The following is an 18,292-nucleotide window of genomic DNA, read 5'->3' as shown; positions in this document are numbered from 1 at the left end:
GGAAGGCAGAGGACAGACTATCGGGAGGGAAGCTAATCCTCAACAAGATTGTAAGAAAAACTCAGACAGGGATACCATGTTGTTTGCTGGAAAGGGGTGCAGAAAGACTCCAGATGTAATGGGTAGGGGTTCAAAGTGGGGCATGGGCGCATTACTGGTGATGGACTGAAGCTGTGGGGGTAAGTGGTTGTATCGGGGAACAGACTTCCTCTTGAGGCTGCGAGCCTATCCCCTTTGGGTTACTGACATCCTTTATGGCCTGGTGAAGACAGGTGGGCTGGAGAAAGTGATATGAGTGTGCTGGACTGGTATTTAAGTATGGCGCCGGGACCTTTGAACCTGCCAGCTGATGGTTGGACAGACGAATCAGCTGTCAGCCCGCCACGGAACTTTGGAGGAGAACTCACCTGTGCATAATTAATGAGAGTCGAAGCGCAGAATTTGGTGTGAGATCCCATCATTCTAGCCAGCAGGAAAGACAGTACCGGAGCTGCCCGCCACTGCACTTTGTCTCAAAAATGGAGAATTGCACCCCGAGTGGATACAGATGTGTAAAACGGCTATGATAGGATTTGAACGAGTAGCATTTGAAATAGTTCAGTAGCATATGTAGGCCAGTGAACACAGCAGCCATGGGTACACAAGGTGAAGTGTGAACAGGACTAAGTGTGAGTCAGGGTGATCTAACATTTACAGAGGGTAAAATATCCGGTGCCGACCAAAGCAATCATTGGAATTATCAAGTCTGAATGAGTGTTTTAGCAGCCGATTGGCTGAGGCAAGAGGGGAGATGGGTAATGTTACAAAGGTAGAGGTAGTTGGGAAGATTGCGCTTCTTTCCATCATACAGGCTGCTCCCGTAGATGTATTAATGCATTAATTAACTCTTCCTATTGGTCTACAGCTCTTATAGTGAATGTTAAGTTACAGTTAATTTACAGTTGAAAAGAATTGATGGATAGTTGGCTTTAATTAGTTAAATACTTTCATAGCACTGCAGCCTCGCGGCGCCGAGGTCCCAGGTTCAATCCCGGCTCTGGGTCACTGTCTGTGGAGTTTGCACATTCTCCCCATGTCTGCGTGGGTTTCGCCCCCACAACCCAAAGATGTGCAGGTTAGATGGATTGGCCACGCTAAATTGCCCCTTAATTGGAAAAAATGAATTGGGTACTCTAAATTTAAAAAAAAAAAATATTTTCAGAGGTTCCCAGAAGAAACAAATCCAGGTGGCGAGAAGCCACTTGTTAAAACAAATCCCCAGTAATAATCAAAAATGGTCAAACAACAATTGTCAAAATAAAAAAATGTATTTTAAAAATAAATCCTGCATGGGAATTACAATGTAGTGTAGTTGTAATTGAAAAATATATTATTTAAATCTCTTCTCAAAGGACTAGTGTGACCCACTTGAAACTTAACTGAAACTTGAAAATACTGAATGCTGACTGTAGCTATACTATAAATGCTTCCTATTGCACATGTCAAGCAAATGCCTTGTCCAAGCAAATTCTCAAATTCAACTGTACTACCAAATTGACAGATTTAATTTGGGTGTTTTGTGAAAAAGAAGTATGAAAAATATTTTTGCTTTAATGCAAGACCAACAATATCCCAGCAGTATTATGGGGTCTTATGGGGATCAGGGGTTATGGAGAGAAGGCAGGAGGATGGGGATGAGAAAATATCAGCCATGATTGTATGGCGGAGCAGACTCAATGGGCCAAGTGGCCTAATTCTGCTCCTATGTCTTATGGTCTTATAGTATTCTGGCAGTTCAAAATTTTAGACTCATTTTTTTCTAACAGACGCTATATGATCCTCGTGAAAAAGGCAAAACAAAAGCGCTGCCCAACAGCATGCCTGGACATCCAGAGGAGTGGGCAAATTTTGTCTGCCCCACTGAAATCCGAGAATTCTTTAAGAAAGGCTCAAATTGCAGTCTAATCAACAAGAAAAATGTCCTGAAACCTGTAAGTATCAAAAATTGTTTCTGAAAGTTGGGAGAAATTATACGTTTTGTGTAAGTTATTCAGATCTCCATCATAAGATCGCTTGGATATATAAAAAGATGTATTTTTCTACCTCCACTGTTCAATTTTCTGAGCAAGCTCACAACCTCTTGTGGGTGAAAATTTTAATTTTTCACTTGCCTTTACAGTTTAGTAAGCGTTATATTATTAGTGCTTGGAAAAGCAAATTGCTGGTGGTATGGGTCAGTGGCATGTGCCAGCAAAGGTAAGAAAGGAATATCAACTTTTTGTTGCCCGTTATTACATTGATTTGTTGATTTGTACATTGCTCTCTTAATTTATGAAATTACTGATGCCTGTTTCTCCATTAATTTCTTCATTTGTCGTTGTGTGCAACGCTTCATGAAGTAATTTACTGTTAACCTACTGCAAACCTAACTTTTGGATTTACTGGTTTCTACTACTGTACAATCTTGATTCAGTAGTGGCCAGTTGACTACGAATTCATGAATTCACTATTGCCATCTCAACTATATGTACCACAGTGCTCATCAGTGTTCTTGCTTTGTTATTATTAGGACAGGTTTATGCTACCTTGCGTAAAGGATATCTTGGGCTGGATTCTCCATTTCTGAGACTAAGGGCTGGATTCTCCGAATTTGAGGCTATGTCCGGAGCACGTGTCTAGTTTTATGACCAAAATGCTGTTGCTGCTCCCTCACTGATACTCCGCCCGGTGGGGGGCTAGCAGCCGAGCCACGTAAAGTCCCCGGACAGAGAATTGGCGGGTCTGTGGCTGCGCAGGCGTACGGCGGAGACTGCAGCGGTCACGCCATACAACATGGCGCCGTCCGCGTGCGGACCGGGCCTGCCAGACAGTGCCCCCCTGAAACCCTCCTCACCAGCCCCCACCAGACCCCCCAACCCCGGCTGAAGCCCCTCTGGCCAGCGGAACGGCTCCTCCCCCAACTCTGGTGGCGCTGGACACAGTCCACAGCCGTCCCTCGAGGTTCCCGAAAACTGAGCAAACGCGCCCCACACCATCAGGAAGTCGGCCCATCGGGGGCAGAGCATCAGGGGGGAGGGCCTCAGGTGACGTCCTGAGGCCGTCCCCAACGGTGGGCGGCGTACTCAGCGATGATGCCATTTTTGCAGGGGCGGAGCCTCTGAAATACAGCGCCGCCCCCGATTTCGGTGTAAAAACGGATTCTCTGGTCGGCAATTGGAGAACCCAGCCCTAACTGTTGACTCCGACGCTGAATTTGTGGAGTTCCACAACAGCAAAACTAGCACTGCACCTGGACTGATTCAGCTATTGTTAAGAGGCTAGCACCAACGCCATGTGGAACACATTGATTCCAATGAGAAATGGTGCGGGATTCGCCCGATCCGTAATTAACACTCAGTAGGCTGACAGGCTGCAGCCGCATATACACATTTTACTCCCCACACACCATCCCAGCCAACAAGATGGCAGCAAGGAGAGCAGCCCCGGATTCACCGATGCCCAGCTGGTCCCTCCTGGACGTGATGGAGAAAGCTGGATGACCCTGTATCCGGCCTGGTAAGGAGGCTGATAGCCGCCGCCATCTGCCATGCCTTTGTGGCAGACGTGGTCAACCTCGTGGGTCATACCATCCGGACCGGCCAGCGGTGGTGGGAGAAACTGCACAACCTCCTCAGGGCAGCCAGTGACTGGGCAACACTCTCCCCCGGTACCACTCTCGTCCCACACACCTGGAACCTGAACCCCCGACCCGGAGGATGGCTGAACTCCCACCTTGCACCACATGACGGCACCCATGCTAGCCTCCATGTCTGGCTGCCCTTGCCACTAAAGCCCTCAGCTACCCACCTCCTAGGATGCATGGTGTCAAAAAAATGTTGTTTTCCATTTATCCCCCTCTTCCGCCCCGGAGAAGGCCACTCATAACCACCGGGAGCATGAGAAGACTGGACCAGGAGCGGCAGACTTGCAGCCCCTTACCATGGCAGAGCAGAGGGCCCTGAACATGGTTGGCAGCCCAGAGGAAAGGGAGGTTGCCGCGGTGGACTTCGGCCATGGGTGAGGAAGTGAGACCCTGCTGAGTTTCCGGTTCCCCATGGTGCATGTCATCCCCCTCCCCACCAAACACGACCCCCACACCACCCTCACCCCCAGACCACCCTCAACCCCACACCACCCTCACCCTACACCATCCCCACCCTCACCACACCCTCCCCCATGCTCACACGCTTACCCCCACCCCACTCCCCCGGCCTGTGATCTAGTAATGCGTATTGTTTTGTATCTTGCAGGACTGGCTGTAGATGGGGTGGGTCCATCAGGCATCCCCCGCCCCCAGCCAGTGCTACAGCTGGAACCCCTCAGTGAGCTGAGCAGCGACGAGGATAGCTGCTTGGACGCCAACCCTCAACCCAAAAGGCAGGACACCCCGGAGCTCAAATCTTGTCACAGCTGTCTCCCACACCCTCCACCATCCCAGTGAAGAGGCTCCTATGACACTATCTGGTACACAGCTGATCCGGTATAATAGGGGCAAGTAGGAACACCTGAGGGGATGGACAGTCAGAGGGCAGGCCAATCCCAGAAACTAGCTGTCTTCCAGATGGGTTTCAGGCTTCTGGAAGGGACAGTCCCATCAATTATGTAAGGAGGAGTAATTGCAGAGCCACGGACTAGATGAGGGGTTGCCGGTGAGCATCCAGTACCTGCAGGTGCAGTTGGAGGAATCCAACCGCATGTAGGAGCAGGAGGTGCAGAGCATGCGTACCACCTAGGCTAACACCACACGGGTGGTGTCTGCAATGGAGGCATTGGGGGACTATGGATAGAGATGTCCAAGGCCTGGGGATTGCTGTCACACAGACAACCTGGAAATTGCAGTGGCACTCCTGAGTCTGGCCCAGTCACAGCAGGCCATGGCTGGGAATGTCGGCGGCATTGCCCAGGCACTGGCCGACGTGGTGCAGACACAGAGGGAAGTGGCCGTGTCCCAGACGGAGAGGGTGAAGTCATTGGCTAATGTGACACAAATCCAGAAGGTGGTGGCACAGTCAGCCCCTGTGGAGATGGTCCACTCACAGCAAGCCGCCTCTTGTAGGTCTGGGGATCCACCAAGACGCAACGTTAGGGCTTGTAAGGCCAGAAAGTTAGACACTAGTTAAGTTGGCTTGAGTGCAGTGCACAGTTTAATTATGGAGGTTAGGGCATAAATCTGTATATATGTTGTCACATTAAACACCTATTCACACTGTTACAACCTGCCTCGGAGGTCTGTCAGATGGGTGTGAGAGGTGGGCTGGTCTGGGCTGGCCAGAGAGGTGGGGGGGGGATGGGTGGATGTTGGAGGCAGGGGGGAATGGGCAGACGTTTCTGAGTGGCGTAGCCCTGCCCTACCATCACCGTCACCCCAAGGATCCGATATGACCGTGTGATGGAATGGCCAGCTCGCATGCAGGAAACACCCAGATGAACAGTGGAAAGTGATACTGTGGGCAGGAGTTAGACATTGTCAAACGATGTAGAGCACGAGGGCTCTTGCAGAGCAGGATGTCATCATGTCCAAAACATGGACTAGGTCCAGTGTTACTGCCAACCCAGGGCCTGCACCCCGTAGTGTGGCATGTATGCATCACGGAGGGGTTTGCAGTCGAGTGGGTGGTCCAGGGGTGGAGGGAATGTGTGGGGGGTGTGATGCGGTGTCCGTGCCCCTGGACAGACCCACCCCTCCCAGTTGGTGAACCTGGAGGCGATCAGAGCGTTCCGTGCGCGTTGGCCCTCACACACACCCCATGCGGCCTCCCGTGCCTCCGTGTCCCGCCCATTTTCCCCTCCCCCACGTGCTCCTCATTGGACGAAGCCTGGCATTTATCCTTCTCTTCCAACATGTCGCTGCTCTGCTGCCCGATGTTGTGAGGACACAGCAGGCTACCACGATGTGGGCAACCTTCTCAGCATCATACTGGAGGGCGCAGGCACCTGAACCGCATCTTCAAGAGGCCGAAGCACCGCCCTGGTTGCTGTACGGGCATCGTTGTAGTGGGTCTGAGTATCGGTCTGTGGCCTCCGGATAGGCGTCATCAGCCACAACTGCAGTGGATAACCCCTATCACACAGGAGCCAACACTCCAGCCAGGGGGCGTCTCGAACATGTCAGCAATTGTCGAGTGTGTCAAGGTGAAGGCATCGTGCACACTGCCCAGGTATCGGGCGCAGACGTTTATTTTTTTTATAAATGTTTTTATTCAGTTTTCGTATTTTATATTGAACAAATTACAAATTGTTAGGAGAGAGAAACAAAAAAAAAAACAAACAAAAACAAACACGCAAAAATTAACATACATATTTACAGGTAAGCATCTTCGTAGTAGTAACTGCCCCCCCCCCCCCCCCCCCTCAACATGTTTATTTAGCTTGGTTTTGGGCCTTAGCTAGCCATCGAACCCCCGTAACGAACCTGTAGCCCCCCCCCGCCCCTCCCGCTACCTTCCCCCGACTATTCTTCCTCTTGTACATTGGCCACAAATAGGTCCCGGAACAGTTGCATGAATGGCTCCCACGTTCTGTGGAAGCCGTCGTCCGACCCTCGGATGGCAAATTTGATTTTCTCCATTTGGAGAGATTCCGAGAGGTCGGACAGCCAGTCCGCAGCTCTGGGCGGTGCTGCTGACCGCCAGCCAAACAGGATTCTACGGCGGGCGATCAGGGAGGCAAAGGCAAGGGCATCCGCCCTCCTCCCCAGGAATAGATCTGGCTGTTCTGAAACCCCGAAGACCGCCACTATCGGGCATGGCTCCACCCTCACTCCCACCACTTTGGACATTACCTCGAAGAAGGCTGTCCAGTACTCCACGAGTCTGGGGCAAGACCAGAACATGTGGGCGTGGTTGGCCGGGCCTCTTTGGCACCGTTCACATCTGTCTTCCACCTCCGGGAAGAACCTACTCATACGGGTTCTTGTTAAGTGGGCTCTATGTACCACTTTTAGTTGCGTCAGGCTGAGCCTTGCGCACGTGGAGGTGGAGTTGACCCTATGCAGTGCTTCGCTCCAGAGTCCCCACCCGATCTCCATCCCCAGGTCGTCCTCCCATTTCCTCCTTGTTGCGTCCAGTACGGTGTCGTCCCTATCTACCAGTCGGTCATACATGTCACTACAGTTCCCTTTCTCTAGGATACTTGCGTCCAGTAGGTCTTCCAGTAGTGTCTGTCGTGGCGGTTGTGGGTACGTCCTTGTCTCCTTTCGTAGGAAGTTTTTGAGTACCGTAGCTCGTTCCCCCCAGCTAGCTGAAATTTCTCTGTCAGTTCGTCCAGTGTTGCGATCCTGTCGTCCGTGTATAGGTCCCTGACTGTCAGTGTCCCCCCGTCCTGCCTCCACCTTTTGAAGGTGGCGTCGGTCAGTGCTGGTTTGAACCTATGGTTGTTGCAGATGGGAGCCCTGTTCGACATTTTGGTCAGGCCAAGTTGCTGCCGCAGTTGGTTCCAGGATTGGAGGGTGGCTGTCACCACTGGGCTGCTGGAGTGTTTTTTTGGGTGGGGATGGGAGTGCTGCCGTGGCGAGGGCCCGGAGGGAGGTTCCCATGCAGGAGGCCTCCTCCGCACGCACCCACTCAGCTTCTGGCTCCTGGATCCATCCCCTTACTCGCTCGGCTGTTGCTGCCCAGTGGTAGAATTGTAGATTCGGGAGGGCTAACCCTCCCCTGGTTTTTGTTTTTTGTAAGACCTTCTTTGGGATCCTAGCATTTTTACCCCCCCATACGAACGCCATGATGAGTTTGTCCAGCGCTTTGAAAAAGGCCTTGGGGATGTAGATCGGAATGGATCTAAACAGGAAGAGGAACCTGGGCAGTACGTTCATTTTGATCGTCTGAACTCTCCCCGCGAGGGAGAGCGGGAGTGTGTTCCATCTTTGCAGGTCCTTTTTAACTTCCTCCGTCAGGCTGGTGAGGTTCCATTTGTGGATCCCTTTCCAGTCATGGGCTATTTGGATCCCCAGGTAGCGGAATTTATGTCGGGCTTGTTTGAACGGCAGCCCCTTTAGTGCTGCCCCCCCCCCCCCCCCCCCCCCCCCCCCTTTGCGGGTGTAATGGGAAGATCTCACTTTTGCTCATGTTGAGTTTGTAGCCCGAGAAGGCTCCAAACTCTTTCAGGAGCGCGATGATTCCGTCCATGCTGCTTTGTGGGTCCGAGATATAGAGGAGCAGATCATCCGCATAGAGTGAGACTCTGTGCTCTCTACCTCCCCTTCGGATCCCCCTCCAATTTTTTGCTGCCCTGAGCGCGATTGCTAGCGGTTCGATTGCTAGTGCGAACAGCAGCGGGGACAGTGGGCATCCTTGTCTGGTGCCCCTGTGCAGCTGGAAGTATTGGGAGTTGGTATTGTTGGTCTGTACACTCGCCATGGGAGCGTTGTACAGGAGCTTTACCCAAGCGGTGAACCCTGTTCCAAGCCCGAACCGCTCCAGTACCTCTATGAGGTATATCCATTCGACTCTGTCGAAGGCCTTTTCTGCGTCCAGGGAGACGATCACCTCTTGTGTTCTCTCCCCGGAGGGGGTCATTATCACGTTCAGCAGGCGCCTGATGTTCGCGGTCAGCTGTCTACCTTTGACAAAGCCCGTCTGGTCCTCTGTGACCACCTCAGGTACACAGTCTTCTAGCCTTTTGGCTAGGATTTTGGCCAGTATTTTGGCGTCTGCATTCAGCAGAGATATGGGTCTGTATGACCCACATTCCGTTGGGTCTTTGTCTTTCTTAGGTATCAGCGAGATTGAGGCCTGTGCTAACGTGGGTGGCAATGTGCCCCTAGCTAGCGAGTCTGTGAACATCTCCCGCATGTGCGGGGCCAGCGCTGTCGCAAATTTTTTGTAGAAGTCCGCCGGGAATCCGTCCGGTCCCGGCGCCTTCCCCGCCTGCATGGAGCTAATGCTCTCCATGATCTCTCCCAGTGCTAGTGGTGCTTCCAGATCCCGTTTTCTGCCCTCTCCCACAACTGGTATGTTCAGTCCGTCAAGAAACCGGTTCATCCCAGCCTTCCCCGTTGGGGGCTCTGAGGTGTACAGCTCTTGGTAGAAGGCCTTGAAGGTTTTGTTAATCTTCTCTGGTTCTGTTTCCAACGTGCCTCTGGTATCTCTGATTTGCGCAATTTCTCTGCTGGCTGCCTGCTTTCTCAGCTGGTGGGCCAACAGGCGGCTGGCTTTGTCTCCGTGTTCGTATAGGGCCCCGCGTGCCTGGCGGAGTTGGTGTACTGCTTTCCTGGTGGAGAGCAGGTCAAAGTTCCTTTGTAATTCTTTTCTCTCCGCCAGGAGTTCTACAGTCGGGGCCTCGGAGTATTTATGGTCTACCTCCAGTATGGAGTCGACCAGCTTCTGCCTAGCCACCCTTTCCTCCCTATCTCTTTGCGCTTTGTAGGCTATGATTTCCCCTCTTAGTACGGCCTTAAGCGCTTCCCAGAACGTGGAGGGTGAGACCTCCCCGTTTTGGTTGATCTCAGTGTACTCCGCTATGGCCTGCGCTATCCTTTCGCTGAAGGCCTTGTCAGCTAGTAAGGCACCGTCCAACCTCCATTTGGGGCGCTGGGCCCTTCCCGTCTCTAGCCGCACATCCATGTAGTGTGGAGCGTGGTCTGATATCACAATTGCGGAGTATTCCACCTTGTCTATCTCTGGAAGCACCGTTTTCCCCACCACAAAGAAGTCAATTCTGGTGTACACGTTGTGTACTGGGGAGAAGAAAGAGAATTCTTTCTCCCCCGGGTGGGCGAATCTCCAGGGGTCTACTGCTCCCATCTGCTCCATATAGTGGCTGAGTTCCCTTGCCATGTTTGAGGTTTTCCCCGTTCTGGGGTTTGATCTGTCCGTCGTTGGGTCCTGTACACAGTTGAAGTCCCCCCCCATGATTAGTCGGTGCGTCGCTATGTCCGGGATTTCTGCCATGGTCTTTTGGATGGAGCTCGTGTCGTCCCAGTTGGGCGCGTACACGTTAACTAGAACTACCGGCGCCCCATCCAGGGCCCCGCTGACCATGACATACCGTCCCCCTGGGTCCGTAACCGTCTTTGTCGCCCTAAACATTGTCCTCTTGCCAATCAGGATCGCCACCCCCCTGGCCCTTGCCCCATAACAGGAATGATAGGTTTGTCCCACCCAGCCCTTTCTTACCCGCAGTTGGTCCTGCTCCCTCAAGTGCGTCTCTTGGAGGAAGACTATGTCGGCCCTCATGTTTCTAAGGTGGGTGAGGACTCTAGATCTCTTCACTGGGCCGTTAAGTCCCCTTACGTTCCAGGTGACTATTCTGGTGGGGGGCTTCTGCCCCCTTGCTCCTGTGGGGTTAACCATATTTGTCCGGTGGACGCGCCCCTGCCCTCTGGGGTTTCCCTATGTTAGGGGGCCGTCCAGGATGTCCACTATCACTGCTCTCCCCATGCGGTCGGGTCCCTGCGCTCCGGGGTTCCCCCTTGTCCCGGGGACACCCGCCATGGCCGTCCACTTTGTGTCCGCCACGCGGGTAGTCCCCTGCACTCCGGGGGGCCCCTTCACCCACAGACCGTACTGGGTGGGTGCTTGCAGCAGTTCCCTGTTTCGAGCCCTTGTCTGTGGCACTTTGTGGCCCTATTCCCTTACTGGCCTCTTTTGTCCCTTCGTCCCTGCGTTTCCCCTCCCTGGTCTCTCGCCCCCCGGGTGCCCCCCCCCCCCCCCGCTCTATCCCTTTCGGGGATACCCCTGTGTACCCCTCCATTGCCCCTCTCTCCCCCATTCCTGTCCCCATTTGCTCTCCCACCTTTGATGGGTGATCCCCCCCCTCCCCTGCCTGGCGCCTTCCCCCCTGTTGGGGGTGCGCTGCGGCCCTGCTCTGTTGCGCGCCCCCTTCGCTAGCTTTCCTGCTAGCACGGTGGCTCCCCTCTCGGAGGTTGCTGTCCCGCTTCCCCTCTCCCCTCTCCAGTACTCCCGTTCCCTCGTGCCGGGGCCTGGCCTCCCACCTGGAGCGGGCCCTAGGGCATTGGGTTGTTTTCCGTTCTGGGTGTTCCTGCCAGGGGGGAGGGGGCTGGCTTTGCCTCGCCCCTCCCCACCCCCCCGTCGGCATGACGTGTCTCCTTGCCATGGGCCCCTCGTCCCTACTTCCCATGGCGTTTTTCCAGCCCGTGCTCCTCGACGAATCTATTCGCCTCGGCAGGGGCTGTAAAGAAATATTCCTTGTGTTGGTATGTGACCCAGAGTTTTGCTGGGTACAGCATACCAAAACGTACTTTGTTCTTATAGAGAGCTGCTTTCGCTCTGTTGAACTCCGCCCGTCTCTTAGCTATGTCCGCTCCAAAATCCTCGTAGATTCGGATGGCGTGCCCGTCCCAATTGCAGGCTCTATTCTCCTTGGCCCAGCGCAGGATTGTCTCCCTATCCCGGTACCGGTGCAGTCTGGCTATAACTGCTCTCGGTTTTTCCCCTTCCTTGGGCTTCGGGCGCAGTGACCGATGAGCTCTGTCCATTTCCGGTGGGGTGGGAAAAGTTTCCCGCCCCACTAAGGAGCCCAGCATCGCAGCCACGAATGTTGTGGGATTTCTACCCTCTATCCCCTCTGGCAGGCCCACTATCTTAATATTTTGCCTTCTCGAGCTGATCTCCTGGTCGTCTACCCTGCCCTTCAGGCTCCCCTGTGTTGCACTCAGTTTCACCATTCCCCTCTCCAGGGATATGACCCGGTCGCTCGCGTCAGTCGCTGCCTTCTCCAGCTCTTTAATGGTTGCCCCCTGGGCTTCCAGTATCTTCCCTTGGGCTTCCAGTATCTTCCCTTGGGCATCCACTTTCTTCTCCAATCTGGTCAGAACCTGCTGCACCCCTGACATGGCCCTGGTCACTGCTGCCTGTGCTGCGGCCTCTGCGTCTGCTTTTAACTCTGCCTTGAATGCCTGCAGCTGCTCCTTCACCACCTCGGCAAAGGCTTCCTTCCAATTCACGCCCCCCTCTAACCCCAGGGGAGAGGTTGCCCGCCCGTCCAGCTCTTCTGGATGCGGCGAAGCATCCTTCCCGCCGCTTCGCGTGTTGACTCGTTCGCCCGAGCTGGCTTTCCCTTTGCCCAGTCTACTTCCGGTGCCCCCTTTCTCTTGGCTCCCGTCTGGCACTTTTTTCTCCCCCTTCCCCTTCATCTTTTCTTCTCTCCTTGTTCTTCTTTTTCCCCCTTTTCCGCACCCTATTTTTATTTTATTTATTATTATATATCTATATATGTATATATATATATATATATATATTTTTTTTTTTAAATTTATTTCCCCTACCCCTTTTCTCTTTACCAGTTTTCTTTTGGGAAGAACAGAAATACAAGTCTCTTTTTTCTTTTGTCTTCTTTCCCCACTCAACCAGGAGAGAGAGTCCCTTTGTCTTTGCCACGTGGTGGTCACAGCAGTTGGGGGGGGGGGGGGGGGGAGGGGCGAGTGGGCCGGTGGTCGCTGCTGGTTGGGGGGAGGGGCGAGTGGGCCGGTGGTCGCTGCTGGTTGGGGGGGGGGGGTGGTCGCTGCTGGTTGGGGGGGGGGGGGTGTCCCCGCTGCTGGCTGGGGGGGGGGGGGGTTGTGTCCCCGCTGCTGGCTGGGGGGGGGGGGGGGGGTTGTGTCCCCACTGCTGGCTGGGGGGGGGGGGGTTGTGTCCCCGCTGCTGGCTGGGGGGGGGGGGGGGTTGTGTCCCCGCTGCTGGCTGGGGCGGGGGGGTCCCCGCTGCTGGCTGGGGGGGGTGGGGGGAAGAGAAGAGGGGCCGCCGCCGCCGCACCGCTCCTGGCCGGCGGGGGGGGGGGGGGGGGAGAGAAGAGGGGCCGCCGCTGCCGCACCGCTCCTGGCCCGCGTGGGGGGGGGGGGGGGGAGAGAAGAGGGGCCGCCGCCGCCGCACCGCTCCTGGCCCGCGTGGGGGGGGGGGGGGAGAGAAGAGGGGCCGCCGCCGCCGCACCGCTCCTGGCCCGCGTGGGGGGGGGGGGAGAGAAGAGGGGCCGCCGCCGCCGCCGCACCGCTCCTGGCCCGCGTGGGGGGGGGGGGGAGGGAGAGGGGATGGACCTGCTGCTGTTGGGCCCCCCTGTCGCCGCTCCGCTGCCGCTCCGGCTCCTCCGCTCCGGCTCCTCCGCTCCCGCTCCGGCTCCTCGGCTCCTCCGCTCCCGCTCCGGCTCCTCCGCTCCGGCTCCTCCGCTCCGGCTCCTCGGCTCCTCCGCTCCGGCTCCTCGGCTCCTCCGCTCCGGCTCCTCGGCTCCTCCGCTCCGGCTCCTCGGCTCCTCCGCTCCGGCTCCTCGGCTCCCGCTCCCGCTCCGGCTCCTCTGCCGGCGCTCCTCCTCCGCCGTCCGGCCTGTCGGGGGGGGGGGGGGTTGTTCTTCTTGTCTACCGCTTGCGGGAGCCCCTCTCCCTGCGACCTCCTCGCTCGCCGCCCGGAAGTCAAGTCCGGGCGCAGACGTTTATGATGCGCAGCTGATGGTCACATATCAGCTGTACGTTCATTGAGTGGAACCCCTTTTGGTTTGTGAGAGTGGCCTGTCATCAGCAGGTGCTCGTAGGGTGACATGCATCCCGTTAATCGCCCCCTGGACCCGGGACATCCCATCACTGATGGCTAACCCTGCTGCCAGGCATCCTGGTCAGTTCGGTCCACGTTGAAGTTGATGTAATAATAATAATAATCGCTTATTATCACAAGTACTGTGAAAAGCTGCTAGTTGCCACATTCCAGCACCTGTTCGGGGAGGCCAGTACAGGAATTGAACCCGCGCTGCTGGCATCTTTCTGCATTGCAAGCCAGCTATTTAGCCCACTATGCTAAACCAGCCCATAATTGAGTCACCCGGGCATATTGTGCCTCCGTCACAGCATGAGTGCACCTGTGCACCGAGGTGTGTGAGATCTTGGACAGGTCCCCACTCAGTGGCAGGAAGGACCCCATCGCATAGAAGTTCAGGGCCATCACCTTGGCAACCTCCGGGAGCGGGTGTCCTCCCTCATACCCCTACATGCCAGGTGTGCCATCATCTGGAAAATATGTCGCACTGTCTCCTTGCTCAGCCGGAGTCTTTGGCATGTGAAATGAATGAAAATCGCTTATTGTCACGAGTAGGCTTCAATGAAGTTACTGTAAAAAGCCCCTAGTCGCCACATTCCGGCACCTGTTTGGGGAGGCTGGTACGGGAATTGAATCGTGCTGCTGGCCTGCCTTGGTCTGCTTTAAAAGCCAGCGATTTAGCCAGTGTGCTAAACCAGGCGGTCCGGTTGAATTCCAATATCCATTGTTTGCAGTGAAAGGCCGACATGTTAGCATGGTGTATATCCCTCTGCCCAACCAGGGCCAACGGGCTACATGGTGGTCCTGGTTGGCACTGGGGGTTCCTCCCCCGCATGTGCCCCCCACGTTCCCCGCACCCCTAGCCCTGTTGGTGGCTGGCACCGTGAAGGCTTCTGGCTCTGGCACCTGTCCTTGATGCCAGGGGAACGTCTGCTGGCACTGCCCTTGCCAGTGGTATGTGTTGCAACCCCCACCCAACACACTTGTAGGTGCCACAGTGGGTGCTGCCCTGGACTGGCCGCCTGATGCCCAGTTGGCCCCTGGTGGATAGTTGGGCAGGTATCGATGTTCCTTTGTGAGGATGGGACCGCATCAAAGAGAGCTAAGTGCAGTGAAATCACACATATGAGTGATTGAATTGTACTGAGTGCGCTTTCATCTCTTTGGCGGGTTGGGGGTGTCGGGCCGATTTGCGGGGGGGATGTCGGCCATGGGACTCCGCTATCGGGCCGCCTGCCCAAGTTGGAGGCTCGATATCGGGATTCCTCCTGGAGAAATTTGAATGGCATGGAACACTGAATTGCATCCTGCTTTGTGACTGTAAGGGCATTAGAAAACCAGTGCACTTCAGCTCCGGTGTGAGAGCACAGTCTGCGAAATGGAGAATCCTCCCCTTCTCTCTGTCTGTGCTATCAAACCCTTTCTTATTTTAAAAATCTCTATTGGATCACCCGTTGGCCTGTCTTTTTGGAGAAATGAATCCAAGATCTTTTTGTCCTTCCCCATAGATATATGGGTGGGATTCTCCGGCCTCCCAGCCATGTGTTTCTAGGTGACGGGCCATTCGCTGGCCATGGGTTTCTCTGCTCCTGCTGCTGTCAATGGAAATTCCCTTTGAAGCCAGTACATGCCGCCAGGAAACCCACGAATGGGGGTGCCTGCACTGCCGGCGAGACCAGGGAATCCCGCCGCCAGTGGAAGACCGGAGAATTCCAGCCTTTTAGCTTCTCAGATCTTGGGCGGGATTCTCCCGTACCCGGCGGGGCAGGGGGTCCCGGCGGGACGGAGTGGCGTGAACCACTCCGGCATTGGGCCGCCCCAAAGGTGCGGAATCCTCCGCACCTTCAGGGGCTAGGACCGCCCCGGAATGGTTGGCGCCCCGCCGGTTGGCGGGATAGGGGCTTGGCACCATGCCAACCAGTGCGGGCGGGACTTTGGCCCATTGCAGGCCGGAGAATTCGGGCGGCCCTGGCGCCCATTGAGTCGCGCCGGACCCCGCCATTTTCCGAGGCACGACTCACGCCGGGCCAGTTTTTGGGGGGGGCGGGACAATTGGGAGGACAGCGGGGGCGGCATTCACGCCGACCCCCGGCGATTCTCCAACCCGGTGGGGCGTCGGAGAATCCCGCCCCTGGTATCATGCTTGTAATTCATTTCTGCACCTTCTCTCGGGGCTCTGTATCCTTTTTGTGAAATGGAGACCAGAGTTATACACAGTACTGTTAGTGTATTTACTGATAGACCTTTTTTTAATAAATTTAGTGTAGCTAATTATTTTTTCCAATTAAGGGGCAATTTAGCATGGCCAATCCACCTAACCAGCACATCTTTGGGTTGTGGGGGTGAAACTCACGCAGACGTGGGGAGAATGTGCAAACTCCACATGGACAGTGACCCTGGGCCGGTATTCGAAACCGGGTTCTCAGTGCCGCAGTCCCAGTGCTAACCACAGTGCCACAGTGATAGACTTGAACAGAGATCTAAACTTACTTTCAGAGCACTAACCAGGTATAAATTAGCCATTGCAGCATTTAATGAAACTTGTTCAGCTGAGGTTGGCCATCTTAAGCAATTGGGTGCTGAATTTACCTTCATGTGGAGTGACTGACCCAAAGATCATCATTGTGAGACCAATGTTGGCTTTGATGTCAAGTCCAGTCGTGCAGACAAGCTAGGGCATTTTCCTCAAAGCATCAATGGCTGCTTGATGATCCCAAGATTGTCACTTGTAGGAAAATGTCATGTGACCATTAAATGCTTTGTGCCAATCCAGTGCGCAGGTGACAGAAAAAAACAAATCTTATGACAGTTTGGGTAACTATTGTTCAGGTACCTTAGAATAACAAACTCGTCATCCTGAGTGTCTTCAACACTCAGGCCATCAAACCTCCATTAATGTCCTTTCTTCCTATCCAAACAAGCCATTTCTAACATTCAGTCGAAGAGATCCTTGGAGAAAGCCAGAGACTCTGGAGGGCTGTGGGGCTTGTGCCTGTCCAGTGCTAGGCATCTCAATGGTCACCAACAACACATGTCCGTCTGTTCCACTGGAAAAGAGGTCTTGTTTTTGATGGCAATTACCTGATATAAAAGCCCGAGCACCTCGAGGCACTAGCACAAGACACATTGAGAGAGCTGATCCTTTCTACCTGTTAGTCCTATGGTTTTGAAATTGCTTTTTAAGCAGTGGAAGCCCAATCTGAAAAGTAATGCTGTGAGCAGCAGCCCTATACCTGACCATGGCCAGAGTTCTTCAGGGTAACTGATCAGAAACTACCCAGTTTGTCAGTTTCACTGAAGAAGCTCCTCTGTTGTGTGCTCACTGACCAAACCAGCGTTTACTGCTCTTGACCTAACTAGCTTGCCATTTCAGTGGGGGGCAGTTAAGAGTCAACCGCATCACGGTGTGGATTTGGAGTCACATGTAGGCCAGACCGGATTAGGACCGTAGATTTCCTGAAGGACATTACTGAACCAGAAGAGTTTTTACGACAATTGGCAACGGTTTCATGATCATCATTAAACTTTTAATTCCAGATTTTTATTGAATTCAAATTTCATCATCTGCCATGGTGGGATTCGCACCTGGGCACCTTGGGTTTTTGGCAAACTAATCGAGCGACAGTACCACTACGCCATCATTTCCCTAAAACGATACTTAATTACCGATTAGGATATTTAAATGCTGCTCACCTTTGAACCTGGTGAAACTAGAAGTGGGCGGGAACTGTTGGGCCCCTGACCCAATGTCACTTTTAAGGGATTTAACTCATCACACAAATCCAAACCCACCTCTCTTCCCGAGAAAAAGTTCCCCTTTGAAGCTTAAAATGTGTTTGAGCATATTGCTCAACTGAGCAAAGTACTTGCTCACATAATTTCACCCAACTCTGTTTTGCAAAGCCCTCTAGCTCTACCTGGTGGCAGCGTTTTGCTCTTACCCAAGTGTACAGACTCCATTCAGTTATGGATCTTAACGTATGCTGAAGAACTGCCTTATTTGTAAGAACAGATTGAAACTAAACCGGACTGTTCACATCTTTGGTGTCATATTTGATCCCAAGGTGAGTTTCTGATTATATATTCACACCATGAAAAAGACCACCTAGTTAAGCCCCCGTGACATCGCCTGATGTCATTCCCTCCCTCAGCTCAATTGCTTCTGAAACAACTCATGCATGACTTTGTTACCTCAAAGCTTAGTGTTCAATATATTGGTTCGTCTCCTGCATTTTACCTTCTGTAAACCTGAAGTCGTCCAAAACTTCCTGTTTACCTGTCACTCCTGTGCTGGCCTAGGCAAACAAAATGGTGATTTTAAAATTCTTGCCCTTGTTTGCAAATCTCTACTGGTCTTCGCTCTCCCTACCTCTGTAACCTCTTCCAGTTCCACAACCTTCTGTGATATCTGAGATAATCCAATTCTGGTCTCTCGAGCATCCCTGATGTGATGCCTTCAATTGTTTTAAACCATAAGTTCCTGGATTTCCTTCTCAAACTTTCCCATCTGTACCTTGCTTTCCTACTTTAAGATGCTCCTTAAAATCCACTTCTTTGACCAATGTTTTTGTCCCTCTGACCTAATATCCCCTTAGGTGGCCTGATGTCATATTTTTTATAGTGCTCCTGTGAAGCAGCTTGACACATTTTATGATCTAAAAGGCGCTCTGTAAGGGTGGCATGGTGGCGCAGTGGTTAGTACTGCTGCCTCACGGCACCAAGGACACGGGTTTGCTCCCGCCCCCGGGTCACTGTCCGTGTGGAGTTTCCACATTCTCCCCATGTCTGCATGAGTCTCGCCC

General features: G+C 53.8%; 1 protein-coding gene across 4 annotated transcripts in view; it reads left to right on the top strand.

Moving 5' to 3' along the window:
• The window catches only part of LOC119950709 (cilia- and flagella-associated protein 46), a 365,535-nt gene that overhangs the window by 201,304 nt on the left and 145,939 nt on the right, over nt 1-18,292 (top strand). For all 4 annotated transcript variants that reach the window (XM_038773375.1, XM_038773376.1, XM_038773374.1 and 1 more), the window contains one exon: nt 1,806-1,970. In XM_038773375.1, coding sequence (XP_038629303.1) covers nt 1,806-1,970 — 165 coding nt within the window. The remainder of the gene's footprint in view (nt 1-1,805; nt 1,971-18,292) is intronic.

Source organism: Scyliorhinus canicula, chromosome 16 (genome assembly GCF_902713615.1).
Source record: "Scyliorhinus canicula chromosome 16, sScyCan1.1, whole genome shotgun sequence".
Taxonomy (NCBI): domain Eukaryota; kingdom Metazoa; phylum Chordata; class Chondrichthyes; order Carcharhiniformes; family Scyliorhinidae; genus Scyliorhinus; species Scyliorhinus canicula.
This window is presented reverse-complemented; position numbering and strand designations above follow the sequence as displayed.